This window comes from Anabrus simplex, chromosome 1, assembly GCF_040414725.1.
Source record: "Anabrus simplex isolate iqAnaSimp1 chromosome 1, ASM4041472v1, whole genome shotgun sequence".
Lineage (NCBI taxonomy): Eukaryota > Metazoa > Arthropoda > Insecta > Orthoptera > Tettigoniidae > Anabrus > Anabrus simplex.
In genome coordinates, this window is record NC_090265.1 from 485,602,802 (window position 1) to 485,627,535 (window position 24,734).

Genomic DNA, 24,734 nt, shown 5'->3' on the forward strand with positions numbered 1-24,734 from the left:
TTATGTTTGATTTAACATTTCTCAAACGATGATAAAGTCAGCTAAAGAAGAAAAGGAAAGTTTAATATATTTTGACAGCGGCAAGCACGACGAATGCAGCTAGCTGGTAGCCTAGTGGTAAATTATGGAACCATTCGCTTCCGCCAGTAATACTACATACACTACTGCTCTCTCTTGAGCTAATGCTGAACCATCCCCATCTATTTGCAAACAAACGACAGCAAGCCGTTAGTGGACAACAAAGGAGACGTGTGGAGGGGTAGGCGCTCTTGTTGTGTCGAAAAGAGGTAATTTTTGCCGCAAAACAACGCGGTGTACGTCGTTAGACATTAGCGATTATAGTAATATGTGTGATGTTAGATCGTAATTTGAGTGAAAGAAGGTGAGTTTAATTTAGGAATCACCGAAACTGCTATTACATTTACATGAGGGGATGGCCGTCGTGGTGTGGAAAGATATTCGCAAATGATGGTCTTTATTTTTTAAACTTTGTAAAATTCACTTTATTTTTATTTGCATTATAAATTTTTGTTGGCAGTTCCCATCTAATTTTCTTCAGTCAGGCTGGAATGGTTGTAGATCGTTCATGCGCAAGAGAATATATTTTGAGTCATATTTTCCCGAGGATATTTAATGTCAGTCACGGGTGGCGATGTTTTCTACAGCCGACACAAGGGATAGGGGACGCACGCTGGCTGACTCACAGTTGCGTAGTTCGCTTACAGTCGCTAGGTCGATTTTACGATGCCGTCGTGCTTGTGAATGGAGAGTACATTTTTTTGTTCCTGTTCCGCGCGAGCGTAATACTCGTAGTAGTACTACTAATACTCGAACAAAAAAATAATAAGTGCTACTTGTAGTGGAATAAACAGCCGTGTGTATTGTAAAGCAGTTTATTACAGTTTCATTATATTTGTACGTGAAGGCCTTACTAGAATGTGTTTGACGTGTTTAGATCATGGAATTGTTCAACATTAGGGAAGGTCAGTATGTGTTGTACTCATTTCGAGCGGGGATTTGAAATCTATTTACCGGATGTTCGAATAACTTGCACTCGTAGATATCGTGCGCTTTCATAAGAGTTTTCTGTTTGTCGTTAATTATAGTATCGTTTACCACAACACAATTCTGTACTATATAAGTTACGTAAAGATAGTGTATATTTTTTTAAAAAAAGTGCGATAATTTTATGATACCCCAAGAGTATTATTCATTCGACTTGTAGTCACTATACACCTTCAGTAAGGAGAGTTATATTCTTATTTCCAAATGTCCTCAGTGATTATGCATGTCGTAATGGTTATTGATTATATATTTATTCGATTAAAATAACTTGTAGATACTGTAATTTACGTTTCGTGCTATTATATGACAATTAATTTACGTTATTTAAGGCTTCTTAACTCTTAATAACTAAATTGATATATACACAGTGCTTATATTTGTAAGATATTGTCATCCCTTTTCTCAATTTTAATTTCGCATTCGTTTGGAAAGGCAATTGGAATTCAAATTTTGCTGGATATTTAAGCAGTTTAGTCTTCCTCTTTTCTTAATTTCACATTAATTTTGAAAAGCAGTTGGGTTACAAATTTTGGTGGATATTGAAGCAGTTTAGTTTTCAAAATCAGTAATTTTACAACTCTTTTGTAGAATTTTAGGCATGTTCAAATCGGAATATAGTATGTAGAGTTAGAAAATTTAATATAGAATGGTGTTAGTTAGAAAAGAGATTGTGAGGGAGGATGCTCCTTTATATTTTTCACTGAGTATTCAGTTTTAAAACACAGTTATCTGTATTTTGTTACAGGCACGGTATTGCATGAAGAGTAAAACAACCCCCAGAGCCAGTGGCTATTTTGTGGAGTGGGGGCACGGGGGGAGGATGTGTGGGGGATCAAGATGAGTGAGGGGGGCAGCCAGGGCCCAGATTCTCTGGGCCCTGCCTATCCTGGGACAGGAGGTGGTGGTGGTTACCAGCAACCTCCATCCCAGCCTCCAACTCCATCCTCCACCGTCCAGGACTCAGGAGGTGGATACAAGGAAGAGTTTTCTGGAGTGGATGTTAATGGAGCATCAAAATCATCAAATTCATCAGGTCTTCCACCGTTCAGCTCATTCTCTGCTGGAGATGTGGCAGAGGGTTTGGGCTCGCGGCTGTCTGGAGATGGGTTCGGGGAGGGCCTGACTAGTCGTCTCCTTGACATCTCTTCCTGGGATTACTATGGTGAAGGATTGGCTGGCAGAATCATCGACAGAGCTGATGGAATGCCAATGTTGGTACCGCAACCCCAGTATCGACCCTGGGAAAGCAAAGGTCCAGATGGCCTGCATCACGATTCACTACTGAAGTCAATTGCACCAGCTCCTCCCAGTGCAGTTCCAGCATACACGGACTCATACTCGGCATCATCAGCCGCAAACAAGCTTCCCTCCTTTCAGTCACAATTTAATGCCTTCCCACAAGAACAGACGGTTACTGGGAACAATGGAGAAGTGTTGACCACTTTAACGGCAGCTTCTCCTTCGCCTTCATCTTCTTCATCTGGGCTTCCTAGTTTTCACACCCTGTCTGCAGTGAATCCACGGCCAGGATACCCTCTAGTACCTGCTCCAGTTCAAGCTAGGGAGATCCCCGCCATCCAACAGCAGTTCCTTGACGAGCGACATATTCAATTGTTTGCTCATGCACAGCCTTTTGGAGCACCACATCCTCATCTCAACAATCAACCTACAGTCACTACATTAGGTAATGCTCAGTTTCATCACCACCCTCACCAAATCACCCTGGCACCCCCCAACTCGGCAGCTACTCTCCTGCAAGGGAACACTCTAGTCGCACAGAGTCCACCAACTGTTCTGACAGTTGTTAAGACAGAACCAGTGACATTGGTGACCTCGGACTATAAAATGGCTCCTCAACAGTTAACTCAGTTGCACCATTCCAACTTTCAAAACCCTATGGGAGTGATTGATGTTAACAAAATTGGCGATGGGCTCAAGTTTAGTGATAGCCCACCCAGGGGCACAGACTCAAGGAAGAAAGAAAGACGAAAAGTCCGTGCTTCCTCTCTAGAAAGTTCAACAGAAAGTGATGGCGCAGGAAGTAGTAGTGTGGAAAGTTCAGGACAAGTAGCTGCTGTATCGAGCACTGCTGGTTTTAAGTCTCCTCTCCAGCCTTCTAGCACACCATCAGTTTCGGACAGTGAAGGAGAAAAACCAGTAAAGAAGAAGCGAAAGCGTTGTGGCGAGTGCACAGGCTGTCAACGCAAGGACAACTGTGGAGATTGCGCTCCATGCCGAAATGATAAAAGTCATCAAATCTGCAAAATGCGGCGCTGTGAGAAGCTCACCGAGAAAAAGGTAAGGAAATTATCTCCATTGCATGATACTCAATTTAATTCTGGAGAAAGGTTTTGTTAGACATTTTTATTCTTGTATTTGTGTGCATTGTTTTTGCGTTGTATCAGTAAACTTGTGATAACAAAACTTATTTTGTTTCTGTGCAGTTTAGATTATATTCTATTGAATATGATTGAACTTCCTTCATGCTTTTTAACTTTGAACCATAGGTCTACTTGAGTAAACATTCAGATACTTATCTAGGCTTACATTTGTATGCTGGATCAGCGATTATATTGATGCAAGAATGGAGAGTATAGAGATCGAAAAATAAGTTGCTAGATTTTAGAACCTATTTGAGTTAAAAGACATATGCTGTATATTTCTGGAAAAAAAGAATTTAAAATACTGGGTAGGCTACAGCATATTTTCTTTACGGGTTGGTATCTGTTTTGACTGTGCTCATTCTGAAAGTGTTGCTAGATGTTTGATTTTTAAACTGAAGAGCAAAATTGAGGGTTGTATCCTGCTTTGAAGAAGAAGTTTCATGATTTCTCTGTTTCCTTCACATTAACATTGGAAATAGAAAGATGAAACAAAATCTTGCATTTTGCTTAGTTGTGTAATCCTCAATTATTATAACAAGTGGCAAGCGATTAGACTATTATGGAACCTTGCTGCAGTAATTTCAGAAAACTTGTCTCTTCACTTTCATAGCTGCTTTGGTGGATCAATGGTAGAGTGACCAGCTCATGGTCATAACTGAGGTACGGTAGGTGATTTTTGAAGAGCGACTGTAAATCTTGGCACTCCTCGTCGCTGTTGGTATGTTAAGGATCGCTGCTGATGCACTTGGGAGTAGGTATGTGTATGTTGAGTGCTCAGTCCGGAGGCTGTTTTGGACTTCGACAGTTCAGCCCAGACATCACTGAAGAGGTGTACTAGGGAAATGAGGAGTGAGGTAGTTTCCCGTTGCTTTCATCACTGGACCAAAAGTTGCTCTTACATCTCAGTCTGCCAAGTCCACTGAAATGCCCTCATCAACTGACTCTATGAGCAACATTTTCACACCATTTGTAACAGGGACTGGCTATATAAAGAATGGCATTTCTAGCATCGTTCATACCTCAGTCACTTTCATGTTGTCATAGTCAAGGATGAGACTGAGACAAGTCAATTAAAGTAACAAATTTGTTCTAGCCTACACCAGAAGACAGAGTGCACTGTCAACACTAGGTCTTCCCAGCGAAGGCATATTCGAGTCACTCGACAAAATTAAATTAACTCAGCCATTTTTTTTTTTTTTTTTTTTTTGTAATAGTAGAATTCTGCATTGCTTGCTAAGTTTAGAGAGCAACACAATTAGAATGCCAGAATTGGTACCTAAATCGAACCGCATCAGAAGGTCTGCTTTCGGTAGCTGAGGTCATACGATTATTGTTGTTACTATTATTATTATCTGATTTCATAGTCAGCTGATATTGAAAGTAAATAGATGAATGGAAGGTAAAAATACTAGATCAGCCATGAGATATCCCACCACATTGGTAAGGTTTCAAGATTCACCGCACCAGGAAACGCTCAGGAACTAATCCCCTTAATCATGGATGGCTTCTTAGAACATCATGAAACTGCACCATATACTTTGCATAGCTAGTAGCATTGTAGATAGTCAGTATGTCAATCCATTAAGTCCGTATTTTCGAATCTAATATTTAAAATAATTTTGGTACTTTCATCTTTAGAATTGTACAACACACCAGTCAAAATCTAGAGCTTCCCTCATCATCTTACTCATTATCTTACATCTTTATCTCTCTTTTCTCTTATTCTATATTCTAATGAAACTTCATCAGAGAAGATTTTTGGACCTAACTAGATGGTACAAAAGGGAGCCTTTCTTTTTATTCCTCATGGCATATTTTTCATAGATGATTTGTGTTGTTTATGAGAGAGAGAGAGAGAGTGTGTGTGTGCGTCATGATATTTTGTTTATAATGCAGAGGATTTAGGATTTCTAAAAAAGAGTAGGTATTCACACTTGTTAGCATGGTGATCATACCTGTTGGATCTCCAGTTTTCTGTGGAATCTGAAATACAAAGATTTACCTTTCCATACTTATCCAAAATTGTACAAGCATTGCGTGGAATTTGAACTACAGTCACATTTGTGTAAAGCTAGTGGCATTGTTTCGTGACTCACAAGTCCCCTTAGACTCTCTAATTAAACATTTACCCATATCAGAATGTTTCACTTCTGTTGGGTCCCTAGGTCTACACTTTGTTTTATGACTAGTAAACTTCAGCGCGTGATGCCTATGATAGTTTGTCTTAATGTTCCTTCATGATTCAGACTGACATAATTTGTATTTAATTAAGCTAAAGTTTCATGGAAGAAGGTTTTTTTAACTTATCTCAAGATTTTAAATTGTAATATTCATAGAAGGTGTTCTGTGGGCTATGACTAGTATCAAACAGTCCTAGTTGCACTGATATCTTTGATTTTGTCAATGAATTTCTATTTATGTGGTCTGTATGGTTCAGTGTAGACTAGAATAATAGGTACCGGTAGCTTAATAAGAGTGTTGAATAGAAGAATGTTTGTAAAATGTAAATATTTGAACTATCTTATTTTTTCATGTCTTAGAGTTTAGTTGAACCTTTTCTTTTACCTTGCTGGTACTGATATTTGATAAGTAAATTACGGTGACTTGCTTTATTGTCTAAAAAGGGAGGTACGTAATCGGTATATTAAATGAAAATCTAAACATGTTGTTTAAAATAGTTTAATGTAGTTGATATGCATTACTTTTATGGCATCGTATATCATCATTGTAAATTTAAAGATTCCTTCACTTGGAAATAACAAAAGAATTTCCTTGCTGTTCTTGTAAATGTGGTGTTTTGTTTTGTAATTAATATCATAACTGTTTTATGTAGCCTCTATCACTGATCTGCTTCACTCAAATTTCCAGATATTTGAGTTATTTGTTTTTAAGAGAAATGGGGATTTTTCCTCTCACTGTCGCGGCTTTGTACCCTTTCCTCACATATTCAAAATCTGAAGACTTATCTAAAGTCCATGCGAGGAAACTGTGAATGTCAAACATAGTATGAATACAAGGTATGTCATTCTTCATTTATGAAACTGATCTCTGTATGTTTTTTATGAATGTAGTTGCCTTTAACCACAAACATCAGTGGTATTTTTAAGAAGTGGTGTTCAAGGACCTGCATATTAAGCCCCTTAAACCAACAAGTACGTGCTAATTAAAAGTAGATGAGAACCAAATTGACCGAGCAAGTGGCTGCGTGGTTTGGGTCACATAGCTATCATATTGCATTCATGTTCGAATCCCACTGTCAGGAGCCCTGAAGATGGTTTTCTGTGGTTTCCCATTTTCAAACCAGGCAATTGCTGGGGCTGTACCTTAGTCAAGGCCACAGTCACTTCCTTCTCACTCCTAGCCCTTTCCTATGCCATTGTTGCTGTTAATCTGTGTCGGTGCGACATGAAGCAGATTGTAAATAAATAGTACCAAATTTGGGTTGTGTAGTGTAACCAACAATAATACTGAGCAATGATAGTTATATTCAGAGTTGGGAAGTAATTGGATAAAAGTAATCAAATTACCAGTAACAAATACTTCTTTTTAAAAATTTTTACTTGTAATCATTACCTTTTACAAAATGTAATTTTTGCTTATAATTTACTTCTTGAAAAAAATTGTAATTGTTACGTTCTATTGTAATCACGTTGAAGTAGAAACAGGAAAAAATAATTAAGTGATAATACAGATTACTTTTTCAGCTCTACTGCAGCTTCACCAGTACTGGATTAGGCACTTTCTTACCTCTCCAGTATTTTCAAAGACATTACAATTATCCTACAATATCCACCACTGCTGGGGTTGTTGTTAGAATGAAATACAAATGTTCCTTCAAATGCCTTCAGCAGATGCAAAGTACTTTCCCCTAACATGTTGAGGCTTAGCAATGACAATTCTAAGAACCTGTTGTTTTGTTAAGTAGGCCTGAAAGGCATATTATTTTATATTCTATATTTGCTGGCTAAAATAAAAAATTAGGGGCAAATCATTTTGAAAGTTCCATCTCACCTAGTAATGACAGCCACTTAATGTCTCTATGCTAAAAATTAAAATACAAAATGAAGTTGTTTTTTTTTCCCTTGCAAACTTTGGTATCATTCCAGCCCAATCCAAAAAAGAAAATGTCAGTAATTTCCTGTGAAGTAGTTGTAATTTTACTGATTATTTATTGAAAAATTAATTTGTAATTAAATAAAATATTTCTCTCAAGTAATTGTAATTCTGCCGAGTTACTTTTTGCCTATACTGTTTTCATCATTTGTTATACAGTGAGATCGAGTGTACAGTTAAATATTTCAGTTAAACAGTAAATTTTATTCTGAAAAATTGGGAGGGACATTTTGATTAATTTGTATAATTTCCCATTTCCACACCAGGCAGATGTACCTTAATTAAGGCCACGGCCACTTCCTTCCCATTGGTAGCCCTTTCCCTTCCTTGTGTCGCTGAAAACCTTCAGTGTGTTAGCGCAACGTTAAACCACCAGCAAAAAAATTATTTTCTACTTGGCATGTTAAAAACTTTATGATGATAATTCTGTTTGTATCTCTTAAATAAAAACTATTTTCATAGAATATCAGAAACTTGTTGCCATAGATTGAGTCCTCCTTGAATCTATTTCAATGTAGGTCATCCAGGAAATGGCAGTTTATGAAGTGTGATTCAATGTAGCAGAAGAGTCACCATAAATATTTATCCCTCTTTATTGAACCAATTTTTTGTTGTTAATTTGAGGGATAAAATTGTATTTAAAAACGGTTATCAGCTTGAAAATTGCATGGATGTTAGATGCTAATGTATTCAAAATATTTTGTGATAGTAGCTGTTTTTTTAAAATTCCCTTATTGTTTGACATTTTGCAGAATTAATAGTGGCTGTTTTTTTAAAATTCCCTTATTGTTTGACATTTTGCAGAATTATCCATGCATTTCTGTAGAAAATTGTTTGTAGGGTTAATTACTTGGAAAGAAATGTTAGTCCCCTTCATACATATTCAAAATCTGAAGACTTATCTAAAGTCCATGTGAGGAAACTGTGAATGTCAAACATAGTATGAATACAAGGTATGTCATTCTTCATTTATGAAACTGATCTCTGTATGTTTTTTATGAATGTAGTTGCCTTTAACCACAAACATCAGTGGTATTTTTAAGAAGTGGTGTTCAAGGACCTGCATATTAAGCCCCTTAAACCATCATCATGTCTGTCTCCTCGCTAGAATTTTTTTTAGGTTGTTGTAGGCAATTCATGCTCTTGGCCACTTAATCTGGTCTAAAGTATATTCTTCAACTTCATTGCCAATAATTATTATACTCAACTTCATGGACCACTCTGCTTCAAATTAACTGAGTGAGTTTGCTGCTCCGTTCGCGTCTTGTAACTATGAGCGTACAGCGTGGGTTTAAACCTCACCATTAGTAATCTAGAAGATGTCTTCTTGTATGTTCCTACTTTTATGCCAGGCAAGTGCTACGGGATGTACCTTAATTAAGGCCACACAACCGGCTACCTTCCCATCCTTGCATCGCCAAAAACCTTCCATGTGTTAGTGCGATGTTAAACCTATAGCAGGAAGGAAAATTTAATGTTTCTTCTGCCATGGTCTGAAATAAGTGCTTCAACTCTATTCTTTAATAGTTATACATCATAAGTTATACTACCCTGTAGAGATTGATATTTCTGTTATTCTTTTATTTAAATAAAAAATGATGGTCCAGTCATTAACTTACTTTCAAGTTTATGGCTTGAATATGATATTCCAGACTTTTTAGATTTTTAAGGTAAGAACTTAGGAATTAGTTTTGAAATATGTAGGCTGTAACATGCTCTGATTTGTAATCTCCCTTATTTTCTTTGACATAATTATTTAGTTCGAATCTAGTTTAGAGGGTGATTTATCCTCGACTTTTTGCATTACCGGTATCACTTCAGACAATGTTATGTTAATTTTCATGACAAGTTGTTTCAATTTTCTTCCCTTGTAATAAGATACAAGAATTCAGACTTCGTTCACACACTCGGGTCATGGTGCCATTATGCTACGGCTCCCTAAATATAGTATTTTATTTCATGCTAAAAGTGTATTTTGAGGGGTTTTGGGAGAGAAAGGAATGGAGTGGCGAGTGCAGATGTCCCTCTCGAACTGCCTACAAGGAACGAGCCTCCCAAGTTGTTTATGACGATGTGTATTTTTTTTTTACAACTTGCTTTACGTCGCACCGACACAGATAGGTCTTACGGCGACGATGGGGGCAGGAAAGGGCTAGGAGTAGGAAGGAAGCGGCCGTGGCCTTAGTTAAGGTACAGCCCCAGCATTTGTCTGGTGTTAAAATGGGAAACCACGGAAAACCATCTTCAGGTCTGCCGACAGTGGGGCTCGACCCCACTCTCTCCCGAATACTGGATACTGGCCGCACTTAAGCGACTCCAGCTATCAAGCTCGGTGACGATGTGTTTAAAGTGTGCGTAATTGTTCCCAGGTATTACGTTGTTGGCAAAAGTTTCCAATATCATGTGCATTGTGAAAAGATCGATAGAGCTAGATTATAAAATCCAGGTTCGACTCCCAGCCGAATCTCGCTTACTTCTCAGCATATAACAGCAACCCTTACTAATGCAAATGTAGTCTATTATTGCTAGTGTTTTAACGTCGCACCAACTCAGGTCTTTGGCAACGATAGGATAGGATATGGCTAGGGATGGAAAGGTACAGGCGCAGCATTTGCCTGTTGGGAACAATGGGAAACCACGCGAACCCACCTTCAGGGCTGCCGACGGTTGAGTTCGAGCTCACGATCTCCCGAGTGTAAGATCACAGCAACGTTTCCCAAATCCTTCAGCCAAAGCTCGGAACTCAGACAAGTATTAATCCGTCTACTTGTCTTTATCATCATGCATATCCGACTGTTGGAGACATTGACTGGCGTTTTCGAATCAGTAACAGCTATCTATCTGATTTAAAATAAGCTTACAGTTTTCCAGCCTGAAGGTATGGAAAGAGATTTTGATCACAGTTATCTTGAGATTTCTTTCTATTAGAATCTGTTGTTGGTGGCAGTACATTGTGGATCCTAATTAGACTGTCTGTTTTTTTTTTACATACGCGATAACAACGGTTTATCGCCGCGTGAACCTGTTGCTTAGGTGGACTACAGTATGTACTATATTTGTTTATGATGTAATTGTATGAGTTTCGATTAGTTACGTGTTGATTTATGTTCCCTTATATCTCTCAAGATACTTTATGTTTGAATTGCCTCTTAACAGCCGCATATTTTCAAACTTGCGCATTGACCTTAGCGGCGCTCTCTGTTAGTCGTGGTCCTCCTGTTCCCAAGACAGCAGGTTGTATCTCGGCTGAGATGGTTGGCATTCAGGGGTCTTTTAGTGCGACACCTCCCTGTCGTAGCATCCAGCATGTTTAAGAAATTCTGCTGGACAGTGTTCCAACACTTTAATGTCTCTTAGTAATTAGAAGGACGCAATCATCATCATATTGTCGTATCTCTGCTTTAGTGCTTTATTGGAGTATGATCACACTATCATTTCTGAATAAAATTAACTGTAAACGCAATCTTCAAATAATGCGTAACTATGTCGTCGTGAGTACTTAGTTATGTTGCCCTCGTATTCTCCCTCTTGTTTAGTGTCTTATTTATCTCCCCCTCTGGTCAGTTGTAGAGTGTCAATCTCCGGATCACAATGTCTTGGGGTCCAAACTTGATTTTTGAAGGGTAGCGAAAGTTTCATTCGACAGTCCATGTTTCATGATGTCGGATATAAAATATATTTGGTGACGCATTCGATATTTACCCAACAAAATTAATTAAAACTCACCCGTAAGTTACCCGATTGAGTTCCGTTTTATCTGGGGTCATTGTAGCCACCGCGGCTCACTCTGAGCTTTTGTCACATGCCCTTCCCGATACCACGTGATTTTTCTGTCAAAAATACCCTACAGCCTACCAGGATTCGAGCCTCTGCCGGTTGTATGTAAACCCAGCATCTACGCTAGTACTCTAATCTTTCCGCCCGTTTAGTTACGACTTGTGTGAGTGTTATATAAAGTTCATCTCAACGCCGATTTGATTTTTGGGCTTGTAATTTAGGGTTAACCTTGGTTACTTTTCAAATGCATGGATAAAATCATGAATGTGCCATTTTTGTACAAATTAAAAGCGTAACATTTTATTGAATGATCCTAAGTACCAGTTCCGTAATTGATATGTACATCACCAAGATAATTTTATAGTGAATTCCTTGATCCATTAACATCCGGTCTCTACTCATAATATTGCATGTGTAGTTGCCGTAAATTTGGGTTCACGCATCTTCCATTCTGTATGGACATTCTACTGTACTTGTACATTTTGAAGTGTATATTTTACATTTCGTTATCACTTCGGACAGAATGTTCATAAGTAGCAGTTAAAGTTTCAGGCGCTGTGTACCTCTGCCTTTGGTGTAGATGTAGCGTGCTAATCACAGGCCGCTGATTTGGCTTATTTGATTACCAGCTCCTCTAAGGGCTAGAACGGGGTACAGCCAGCCTTGTGAGCCCAGCTCAGGAGCTGTGTTATGTGAGAGACAGCGAACTCTGTCATAAAAGCGAAGCAATACGATTCTGGATATCGTCACGCGGTCCTTGTGACACTAATAATCTGCCTGCCATCTGACCAGGCAGCAATAGACAAAGGCCTTTAATGAGCTCCATGTGCAACGAGTTTGGTGTCGATTGGTATCTCGCGTACACGCTGGAGGTAGCTTTAAATGGTACTGCGCTCTTCAAACTTTCAATATAATTTCAAAAGTCGCTAAAGAAGTTTTTTGGTTTTCTTACATTTGCACACAATCGTACAATTTTTTATACAACGTATTATCAGTGCAGAGTAAGATGAGTACCAGTTTAACATTCTGGTGGTGGACGAGAGAGAGAGAGAGAGAGAGAGCAGTTCCACTACGAGTGGAGTGAAGCCGTAAATTTGGCAACGCACTTCTTTGTCTCTTCATGCAAACACTCCAGGAAAGGACAAGTTAGTAAGGAACTTACTGTAACCCGTCATTTAAATAACGGGTTATTTCATGTTATGATTTTCTTTATTATCAAGCGAGTTGGCTACGCGGTTTGGGCCACGAAGTTGTTAGCTTGCATTCAGAAGATAGTGGGTTCAAACCCTATTGTCAGCAGCCCTAATGATGGCTTTCCGTGGTTTCCCATCTTCACACCAATGCTGTTCCTTAATTACGGCCACGATCGCTTCCTTCCTAATCCTAGCCCTGTATTATCCCGTTGTCGTCCTAAGACCTGTCTATGTAGGTATGTCATAAAATAAATACCGGTAGCAAAGAAAGAAAACATGAGTTATTCGAGGTGAATGTAGAGAGTTTCGTTCAGGATGATTTGGACAAGAGTTTGCTTTGTTTCCTGTATCTGAATCACGCACTGAAAGTGTGCTTTATAGAAAGTATTTTAATTAATGCTAACTGCATCGATTATACTTTGCAGCATGTTTTTGGTAGGATAATAATATTACATTCATTCATTCATTATCATTATAGACTGTTATGCCTTTCAGCGTTCAGTCTGCAAGCCTCTGTGAATTTACTAAACGTCGCCACAATCCTCGATTTGCAACTAGTGTTGTGGCCTCATTTAGTTCTATACCTCTTATCTTTAAATCGTTAGAGACAGAGTCTTACCATCGTCGTCTTTGTCTCCCTCTACTTCTCTTACCCTCCACAACAGAGTCCATTATTCTCCTAGGTAACCTATCCTCCTCCATTCGCCTCACATGACCCCACCACCGAAGCCGGTTTATGCGTACAGCTTCATCCATCGAGTTCATTCCTAAATTAGCCTTCATCTCCTCATTCCGAGTACCCGAGTGCCATTGTTCCCACCTGTTTGTACCAGCAATCATTCTTGCTACTTTCATGTCTGTTACTTCTAATTTATGAATAAGATATCCTGAGTCCACCCAACTTTCGTTCCCGTAAAGCAAAATTGGTCTGAAAACAGACCGATGTAAAGATAGTTTCGTCTGGGAGCTGACTTCCTTCTTACAGAATACTGTTGATCGCAACTGCTAGCTCTCTGCGTTAGCTTTACGACACCTTGATTCAATCTCACTTACTATATTACCATCCTGGGAGAACATACAACCTAAATACTGGAAATTATCAACCTGTTCTAGCTTTGTATCACCAATGTGACATTCGATTCTGTTGAATTTCTTACCTACTGACATCAGTTTAGTCTTCGAGAGGCTAATTTTCATACCATACTCATTGCACCTATTTTCAAGTTCCAAGATATTGGAATGCAGGCTTTCGGCACAGTCTGCAGCATAGGCCAAACTGCTTACTACATTTCCACCTAAGTGAATCCCTCCCTGCCATTTTATACCTTTCAGCAGATGATCCTTGTAAATAACAAACAGCAAAGATGAAAGATTACATCCTTGTCTAACCCCTGTAAGTACCCTGAACCAAGAACTCATTCTACCATCAATTCTCACTGAAGCCCAATTGTCAACATAAATGCCTTTGATTAATTTTAATAATCTACCTTTAATTCCATAATCCCCCAGTATAGTGAACATCTTTTCCCTCGGTACCCTGTTATATGCTTTCTCTAGATCTACGAAACATAAACACAACTGCCTATTCTTCTCGTAGCATTTTTCAGTTACCTGGCGCATACTGAAAATCTGATCCTGACAGCCTCTCTGTGGTCTGAAACCACACTGGTTTTCATCCAACTTCCTCTCAACGACTGATCGCACCCTCCCTTCCAAGATGCCAGTGAATACTTTGCCTGGTATACTAATCAATGAGATACCTTGATAGTTGTTGCAATCCTTCCTGTTCCCTTGCTTATAGATAGGTGAAATTACTGCTTTTGTCCAAACTGAAGGTACCTTATCAACACTTCACGCTAATTTTACTACTCTATGAAGCCATTTCATCCCTGCCTTCCCACTATACTTCACCATTTCAGGTCTAATTTCATGTATTCCTGCTGCCTTATGACAATGGAGTTTTCTTACCATCCTTTCCATTTCCTCAAGCATAATTTCACCAACATCATTTTCCTCCTCCCCATGAGCTTGGCTGTTTGCAACACCACCATGATGATTTCCTTTTACATTGAGAAGATGTTCAAAATATTCCCTCCACCTCTTCAGTGATTCCCTGGGATCTATTATGAGTTCACCTGAATTACCCAAAACACAGTTCATTTCCATTTTCCCTCCCTTCCTAATATTCTTTATTACTGTCCAGAAAGGTTTCCCTGCTGCTTGACCTAGCCTTTCCAGATTATTACCAAAATCTTCCCATGACTTCTTTTTGGATTCAACAACTATTTGTTTCGCTCTGTTTCTTTTTCCTACGTACAAATCTGTGTCTGGCTCGGCCCTTGTTTTTTTTTTTTTGCTAGGGGCTTTACGTCGCACCGACACATATAGGTCTTATGGCGACGATGGGATGGGAAAGGCCTAGGAGTTGGAAGGAAGCGGCCGTGGCCTTAATTAAAGTACAGCCCCAGCATTTGCCTGGTGTGAAAATGGGAAACCACGGAAAACCATTTTCAGGGCTGCCGATAGTGGGATTCGAACCTACTATCTCCCGGATGCAAGCTCACAGCCGCGCGCCTCTACGCGCACGGCCAACTCGTCCGGTCGGCCCTTGTTTGGAGCCATTTCTGATAAGCCTTCTTTTTACGTTTATAGGCTGCTCTCACTTCATCGTTCCACCAAGATGTTCGCCTTTTCCCATCTTTACACATAGTTGTTCCTAGGCATTCCCTTGCTGTTTCTACTACAGCATCCCTGTATGCCACCCATTCACTTTCTATATCCTGAACATGTTGCCTACTGTTCGAAACTTCTCACTAATCATATCCATGTACTTCTGTCTAATTTCCTCGTCCTGCAGATTTTCTACCCGTATTCGTTTGCAGACAGATTTCACTTTATCTACCCTAGGCCTAGAGATACTTAGTTCACTACAGATCAGATAGTGGTCTGTATCATCGAAAAATCCGCGAAAAACACGTACATTCCTAACAGATTTCCTGAATCCAAAGTCTGTTAAGATATAGCCTATTATGGATCTGGTACCCCTAGCCTCCCACGTGTAGCGGTGAATAGCCTTATGCTTGAAGAATGTATTCGTAACAGCTAAACCCATACTAGCACAGAAGTCCAGCAAACGCTTCCCATTCCCATTAGCTTCCATATCTTCCCCACATTTACCAATCACCCTTTCGTAACCTTCAGTTCTATTCCCAACTCTCGCATTGAAATCGCCCATTAGCACTATTCTATCCTTGCTGTTGACCCTGACCACGATGTCACTCAATGCCTCATAAAACTTGTCAACTTCATCCTCATCTGCACCCTCACATGGTTAATACACGGACACAATTCTTGTCCTAATTCCTCCAACTGACAAATCTACCCACATCGTTCGCTCATTTACGTGCCTAACCGAAACTATGTTGCGTGCAATGGTATTCCTGATAAAGAACCCTACCCCAGACTCTGCCCTTCCCTTTCTAACACCCGTCAAGTACACTTTATAATCTCCTATCTTTTCCTCATTATCTCCCCTTACCCGAATATCACTTACTCCTAGCACATCCAGATGCATCCTCTTTGCTGACTCAGCCAGTTCTATTTTCTTTCTTCCATAAGCCCCATTAATATTGATAGCTCCCCAACGAATTCCATTTCGTTCGCCAAGTTGTTTCCAAGGAGTCCCTCGCCTGTCAAATGGGAGTGGGACTCCGTTACTCCCATAGGTCCGAGGCTTGCTTAAAATGTTCTGAGCTCGGTGGATTCATGAAGCAGGATGCTACCCTACTTGCACATAGTCCAAGTGAGGATCTCTCCTCTAACGGGTTATGGACCACCGGTGAATTGTATAGTCCTAGCCGCCTGAGTACAAGGAGGGCCACGACTCAGAGTATGTCCGAGATGCCCACTCCCATTCCATAGCAACTGGTATCCCGACTCTCAGGACCACTTACTAGGCCACTCAGCCGTTGCCCATGGTTCACGAACTAGGACGTGACTACAGTAACCCACAAACCCACAAATATTACAAGCGCGGTTTTTATCTGGAAATACTAAATTGATGCTAGCTGGAGTGTAATCTACAGGTGGGTGCATGTAGACGAATTCTTCTATTTTATTTGAGAAATTCTGCTTGGTTCATGTATTTTATGCATGTAGCGATGTCATTGTATGAGTTTCGATTAGTTACGTGTTGATTTATGTTCCCTACCTTAATTTTTAGGGGAAGCTTTCAAGTGCCCTTGTGAAAGTTGTGCTGGGTAACTTTCTGAATAGTTCTTCACTGTGAGAAGCACGAAATTTCTTCATGTAAAGACGTTCTCGTTAGCATATATATTTCCAATTTGCTTTGCGTCGCACCGACACAGTTAGCCCACTTACAGCGACGATCGGATAGGGAAGGGCTAAGAGTGACCCAAATCGTGCAGCCACTTGCTTGGTATAGGCTATATATTTATTTTCCATACTCCTATTACAGGCATTTTGCGACTGAAGTTAGCTTAGAATAAGTAATAAGAGGAGCTAATTTGTATTAGTAAAATATATGTTAATACTCTTTATCCGTTTTGGCAGCTTCCGAACACTTCATCTATATTAGGCTTGTAGCCAACATTTCTCCCAAAATGCTGGAGTTGCTATTTGCTTCCGGGATCATTGCCAGAATAAGGCAAGGCTTCGCGTGATCTATGAGGGTATATAATCACTTGCAAAGTTAGCTGCGACATTGCTCTCCCCGCCATTGTCTTACAAAGTCCTTAATTTTTAGGGGGAGCTTTCAAGTGCCCTTGTGAAAGTTGTACTGGGTAGCTTTTTGGATAATTCTTCACTGTGAGAAGCACGAAATGTCTTCATGTAAAGGAGTTTTCCACGAGATTAACGAAGTCTCTCATTTTGTGGTTCGGGGGGGGGGGGGAGTTGGCCGCGCGGTTAGGGGCGCGCAGCTGTGAGCTTGTATCCGGGAGATAGTGGGTTTGAACCCCACTGTCGGCAGCCCTGAAGATATTTTCCCGATTTTCACGCCAGGAAAATGCTGGGGCTGTATCTTAATTAAGGCCATGGCCGCTTATTTCCCACTACAAGGCCTTTCCTATGCCATCTTCACCATAAGAGCCATCTGCGTCGGTGCGACGTAAAGCAGCTTGTAAAAATAAAAATAAAAAAACTTTGATAATTTCAGTTTATCTCTCGATAAATACTCTCATTTCTGGCTGCAGTCCTCGTTGTAAGGTAAGGTAAGGATGTGTTCTGCCCGAATGCAGGTCCGAACCTCCTCAGAGGTGTGCCTGAGCCGGAGTTTTCGTGCGGTAGGGTGGCCAGTTCCTTTCCGCTCCTCCATTCCCAACAGCGCGTGGCAACGCATCCACATCTCGACCACGACCATTGTTGCTTAACTTCGGAGATCTCACGGGATCCGGTGTTTCAACACGGCTACGGCTATTGGCGTCATCATTGTGGATGTCTTTAAATATCGTAAGCAGTACCTGTGGTTTATCATATGGTTTGTGTAGCGAAGAAAATTTACTCGTTTATTAAGTAGCTGATACAAGACGGCGGATATAGACTTAGTTCAGTGTGTTACAGAGGATTCCAAACCAAACCAAAGGTAATAATATTTTGATCGTGGGGCTTCACAGCAAGATATGGATATACGTAGACGGGTTTATTTGTATCTTGTTCTCGTTCGTTCGTAATCTGTTTACCCTCCAGGGTCGGTTTTTCCCTCGGACTCAGCGAGGGATCCTACCTCTACCGCCTCAAGGGCAGTGTCGTACAGATTCAGACTTTGGGTCGGGGATACAACTGGGGAGAATGACCAGTACCTCGCCCAGGCGGCCTGACCTGCTATGCTGAACAGGGGCCTTGAGGAGGGAGGGGAAGATTAGATGGGACAGGCAAGGAAGAGGGAAGGAAGCGGCCATGGCCTTAAGTTAGGTACCATCCCGGCATTTGCCTGGAGGAGAAGTGGGAAACCACGGAAAACCATTTCTAGGATGGCTGAGGTGGGAATCGAACCCACCTCTACTCAGTTGACCTCCCGAGGCTGAGTGGACCCCGTTCCAGCCTTCGTACCACTTTTCAAATTTCGTAGCAGAGCCGGGAATCGAACCCGGACCTCCGGGGGTGGCAGTTAATCACGCTAACCACTACACCACAGAGGCGGACGTATCTTGTTCTCGTAATATAAAAATGAACCAATTTCTAAACTGCGTATGTAGTAGTTCTAAGTCATATTGGAACGTCCCTTTAGAATTTGGAATTACATAAAAAATGAGATTAAAAGAAATAATCGAAAAGTGTTATCAGTAGAATCGAAGTGTAATACGTCTACTTCTCAGTTCGTTAGTACTTGAAGAGGCGTGAAGAACATTATTATTATTGGTATTGTCGTTCAACCCTTGTCCCGTTTCTCTACGAGGTCGGGTATGGAGTAAGCTGAATCTTCGTGGCGAGTTTTTACGACTGAATGCACTTCCCGACGTCAACCTCATTAGAGGAGCTAATGAAATGAACGATGTCACGTATGATGGTAGAAAGGGAGAGGGTGAAACTCAGTACCGGTACATAGGCTACTCCTGTCGTATAGCACCAAGGGTTCTGCTCAAATCTTAACGTCCCGCACCCGACGGACGAATCACCATCGACAGCGTCATATGCCTTTACTCCATTATGATAACTGCGCAGAAGTGTGAAATTGTATCCAGGCTTTTGGCCCGCAATCTAGTGATTAGAAATAACACTATTATGATTATTATTTTAGTAGTTGTAGTATAAATTGATCCTCTGGCTCAGCGAGTAGGTGCTTGTGTTTGTCCCCATACATTCCTCTTTATATAGGCTAAACACAACATACCACGCTACCAGAAATACACAATAATGAATACATCCCTCCACCGAGTGTTGACGTCAGGGAGGGCATTCGACCGTAAAAGCAGGGCCATGCCCATATGTGTGCCACATTTCGCACCCGCGACCTCACCTCACGCTCTGGGTAAAGCGGCAGAAGAAGTTGTAGAATAAATCGATATGCGTAAGGATATATTATGATGTTAATCTGTAGTTTAAAAGAGATCCGGTTATTCCGTTGGCCATGTAGTCCAATATTCATGTTCAGAAATGATGCCAGGGGACTGGTGCATAGTTACAGAGGTATGAAGTTCAAATTGTTCTAACCTTCTAAATTTAGGAGATTCTACTATATTCGGTGTGCCAAATCATACTTTAATTTCCGCTGAAGTAAAATGATTTTAAACGGCTAACCGTTTTTTATTCTGAAATGAAACTCTGCAAGTTTTCTCGCACTGAATGGTAGATGTATTGCGGATCAGTATTTCCTGGACTTCGTGGTATATATGAGGCGTTTACTTACGATGTTGATTCGGTTAAGGAATTTCTAATTTGTAGTGGAAGAGAACTCACGTTTAGTCTAGTTTTTTGCGATCCACCACTTTGTATGCTAGTCAGTCGCGTGGAACGTGGTCGACCAAGCTTTCTGCCGCAACGGAAGGTGAGTGTGTCGATGTGGTGACGTCAGGGTGGGAGAACTGCAAGAACGTCACCGTCCATACACATGCTCCTCGTTACGTGGAGAACTCCGGTGATGTGAGGGAGGGATATTCATTTGCCAAATGCAGAGATAGGCATTAATATTCGTCTGCATTATTTTTTCAAATTGTGATTTTATCATAACTAAGTTGCAAAACAAATAAAAATGTTCATATGATGACTAGTATGTTGTGAGAAAAGAAATGGCGAACTGCCTCATTCTTCGTTATGCCTTGCACGCTTCGTTATGGCGTCACCATCAGTTTTTGTGCTTAACCTTTAGTGGTAGTATTTTGAGGATCCAACCAGCCTCTGGGCCGAATACATAACAGAGACACAGACTAGTATGTTGTACTATAAAATACAATTCAATGCGTGTGACCCTAAGTAACGAAAAATTGGCCTTGGCTCACTTCCAGCCGAAATTACACCACTTTTGTTGCCCACGGTAGCTATGTTGCGTCCCTGGTTTCTTGTTCGTATCAACTCCCATTCACTGTATGTTGGTGGAACATCATTATACCCATGACAGCGAGCTGGAAGCTAGCTGAAGTCAGTGGCATTTGACGATGTTAAAATACGACAAGTGTGTGTCATTGGCTTTCGACGGGACAAAAATCCGACTTTACTACTACAGTGAGAAAAATAACTCTCCGTACACTAGCCTCCGATGATTTCGAATGTATACGGTATTGCGCAAATACGTATTACATGGATTTGAAGTTGTCCAATAAGTTATCTGCATATGAAATTTATCTTCACATATAACGGCGAGGTTATCTCACTGCATGTGCAGATAAACATGGGACTACTGCCCAGAGCACTGTTTGACCGTCAAAAAAGTCTCCGTACACGTAACGCTTGTTCCTATAATCCAGCTCATTACTTGTTTCAAATCCAAACAGCAGTCAGTAAGGAGATTCAGTTGTCTATATGCAGAGCAGCACAGTGCATAAGGTTCGTCACGATGGAAATACCACTTCCTACTGCAGTAGAGAGTTAATAATGCAGTTACGAACGGAGGAACAGTCTATAAGGAAAATAGCCGAAACTGTTAAGAAATCACCGTCTTCTTTGCAGTATTTGGTGACAGGGGTCCCGGGTTCGATTCTCATCAGGGTCAGGAATTTCAATCATCATTGGTTAATTTCTCTAGCACGGGGGCTGGGTGTATGTGTTGTCTTAATCATCATTCCATCCTCATCGCGACGCGCAGGTCGCCTACGGACGTCAAATCAAAAGACCTGGACCTCGCGAGCCGAACCCGTCCTGGGATCTCCCGGCACTAAAAGCCATACACCATTTCATTTTTATCGTCAGACAAACTATGTGGAAAACATGTGTCGTTCGGGACGACCAGTGAAACTAGAAACAAACCACAAACGCAACGTTTTGAGGTGTATAAGGTAAAATCCGAAAATGAGTGCCCCACAGTTGTAAGCTATGCTTAAAAGGGATTACGGAATAAACGTAGTAGCACAAATCATTCGTAATATAATTAAAGAAGCTGGATGTAATGGTAGGGTTTCTCGTAAAAAGCCGTATGCCAGTAATGTCAACATACAGAAGCGATTAGCCTTCGCTAAAGAGCATATCAGTAAACCACAGACCTTCTGGAATTCAGTAAAATTTAGCGATGAAAACATCTTTAGGATATTCGGCTCGGATGGCAGAGTTATGGTGCGACGGAGATAAAATCAACAGTTGCAGAGCCAAAATCTTACACCGACAGTGAAGCATGGTGGAGCTGGTGTTTGTGTCTAGGGTTGCATAAGTAATAATGGCGTGGGAAACCTAGTATATGTGGAAGGAAACATGGACTGGTAGTAGTATTTGGGGATACTGAGAATCTTCACGCGAGTGCTGAAAAACTCAATTTGAGACTCATTTATCTTTCAGCAGGATAATGGCCCTAAGCACGCAGCGTTGAATGTGAAGCTGTGGTTGTTTTACGACACCAGAAGACAACTTCATACAACCCCACAATCACTTGACATGAACCCCATAGAACATTCATTAAGACAACTAAAAAGGGCATTGAAGGCACATGATATCAGGAACAATTATAGTTGCTATTGCTAAAATGGAATAAAATCGAGCCTGAAACAACTCGAAAACATGTCACAGCTATGCACAAGAGAATGAGGGACATCATAGAGGCTAAAGGAAGCCTGACGGATCACTAAAACCTGAAGAATGTGAACTGAAGCGAAGCTCAGTGACGCAAAATTCAGTGTACGGAGACTTATTTTGCCTTATAATCTGTAATATATGTTTTTTAAAATTTTATTTCGTTCGTAATATGCGTTATATTTCAAGATGTCATAAGTTTCAATGGACCAATTATTGAAATTTTATAGATACATCATATGTTGTGTTCTGATGTGGTTTGTATACAGGAAATTTTGTGAAAGTATATTAAAGGGCAATGTACGGAAACTTTTTTTACTACCTGTACATGCCTGTTTGAGAACGTTGGGGATTAGAACCGGCATGAAATTATTATTATTATTATTATTATTATTATTATTATTATTATTATTATTATTATTAAAACAACGTTGATCAAGGACACGATTTTATATGTATGGCTGCAATTTGTTGCATGAAGTGATTCCCTGATATCATTATTTTGATTAAGATTCCAAAAAGAGAAAAATAATATTAGAATTCTTAGACACACGTTGTACGCAGCAAATGTATTAGATGAGTAAAGTAACTCCCGAAATATGTCTTGCGAACTGAAAATATGTACATAAACCTAGTTTTTTCATATTGTGGCAGCACTTGCAGTGAAGAAGGAATGCAGTGTTAAGAGTATAGGAGACAAGAGACAGCCAGTGATCATTAAGAGTTCTTTTCTTTTTGAACTTTTTGTTTTGTCTCAGTTTTTATTCGTAAAAAGTAGTAATGTACCTTTTTATGTGAAGTTATAATAAATCTTATTATTCTTGCGAAACTAAAATATGTTAATTTGAGGGATGCAGAGAAAAATCTATTCGAGACTAGCTGTGGCAATCTATTTATATATATCTTTAATTTTAGATTCATATCTATTGTACATAGCTCAGATCGTTGTAACTCGGCGTTATGCTGTTGCTGATCCTGAATAAATAAATAAAATAAATAAATAAATAAATAAAAACCTCCTGCATCACGGCGCATACTGGACTGCTGAAATTATGTTATTAAGGCTCATTTTCGTGAAAGATTACTGTACAATGCATATTTTAAAAATCTCCATTGAAATATACCTAGTAACTGAATCTTCCCTTTTTTGCCGTCAGATCTATAGTAGATCTCAGGCAATTGCGCGGTATTAGTGAGCATCTCTCAACAGTTTTGAAGAGCCTCATCGCCAGATCTGTGTTAATAATAATAATAATAATAATAATAATAATAATAATAATAATAATAATAATAACGCCTTTGCTTGCGAGATCTAGTGTTTACAGTGCACTATGTCTTCTGGTATGAGTTACAACGATTTTGTTACTTTCATTGATCTGCCACAGCCTTCTCCGTGGCTTTGACAATATGAAAGCGACTACTATAGATAAGAAGTATTTCACTGACGGCAATAAAGGGAAGATTCAGTTACTAGGTATATTTCAATGGAGATTTTTTAAATCTGCATTGTACAGTAATCTTTCGTGAAACTGAGCCTTAATAACATAATTTCAGCAGTTAAGTATGTGCCGTGATGCTGGTTATACCATTCCTTACGGAACCAGTCCCTGCTATGAATGGAGTGAAAATGTTGCTCATAGGGTCGGTTGGTGCATACATTTCAGTGAGCTCGGCAGACTGATATGTAATAGCAACTTCTGGCTCAGCGAGGAAAGCAACGGGAAAACTATTTCACTTCTCATTTCCGTTGTACGCCCCTTCGGTGATGCCTAGGCCATCTGTGACAGCTAATGGTGGAGTTGATAAGAATCCAACCAGCCTTCGGGGTGAGGACTGAACACACGTAATGAAAATCACAGCCTGTTTCCAGTCATTTGACCGGGTCGGGAATGAAATGAATGAAGCCCATCTAGCGGCGAGGATAGGAATTGTGCCGGCTGCCGAAGCCTGTCGCACTCCTCTGGAGCAATGATTAATGAATGACAGATGAAATGATAGTGGAGAGTGTTGTTGGAATGAAATATGACAGGGAAAACCGGAATACCCGGAGAAAAATCTGACCCGCCTCCGCTTTGTTCAGCACAAATCTCACATGGAGTGACCGGGTTTTTAACCACGGAACCCAGCGGTGAGAGGACGTACATAATAATAATAATAATAATAATAATAATAATAATAATAATAATAATCATAATAATAATAATAATAATAATACTGTCCGACTTCTTGGCTGAATGGTCATCGTTGAGGCCTTCGGTTCAGAGGGTTCCAGGTTCGATTCTCTGGCGGTCGGGGGTTTTAATTGCATCTTATTACTTCTTGTGGCTCTGGGACTGGGTGTTTGTCGTTGTGCCAACTTCCCTCTTCATACACAGGCAACACACTACACTACCAACTACCACAGAAACACGCAATAGTGATTGCATACTTCCATGTAGGGCTGGCATCTGGAATGTCATCCGACCGCAAAACAGGGCCGAATCCACATGTGCTACAACAGTTCGCACCCGCAACCCCATAAATATGAGAA

The 24,734-nt window shown here is 40.2% G+C and overlaps 1 protein-coding gene across 1 annotated transcript in view; it reads left to right on the plus strand.

The window, feature by feature from the left end:
• The first annotated feature begins 256 nt into the window (after window positions 1-256).
• Window positions 257-24,734, plus strand: part of Tet (Ten-Eleven Translocation (TET) family protein) — a 568,628-nt gene continuing 544,150 nt past the window's right edge. Inside the window, exons 1-2 of the mRNA XM_068227603.1 lie at window positions 257-287; window positions 1,811-3,363. Of these exons, the coding sequence (XP_068083704.1) occupies window positions 1,903-3,363 (1,461 nt within the window). The 5' untranslated portion in view covers window positions 257-287; window positions 1,811-1,902. The remainder of the gene's footprint in view (window positions 288-1,810; window positions 3,364-24,734) is intronic.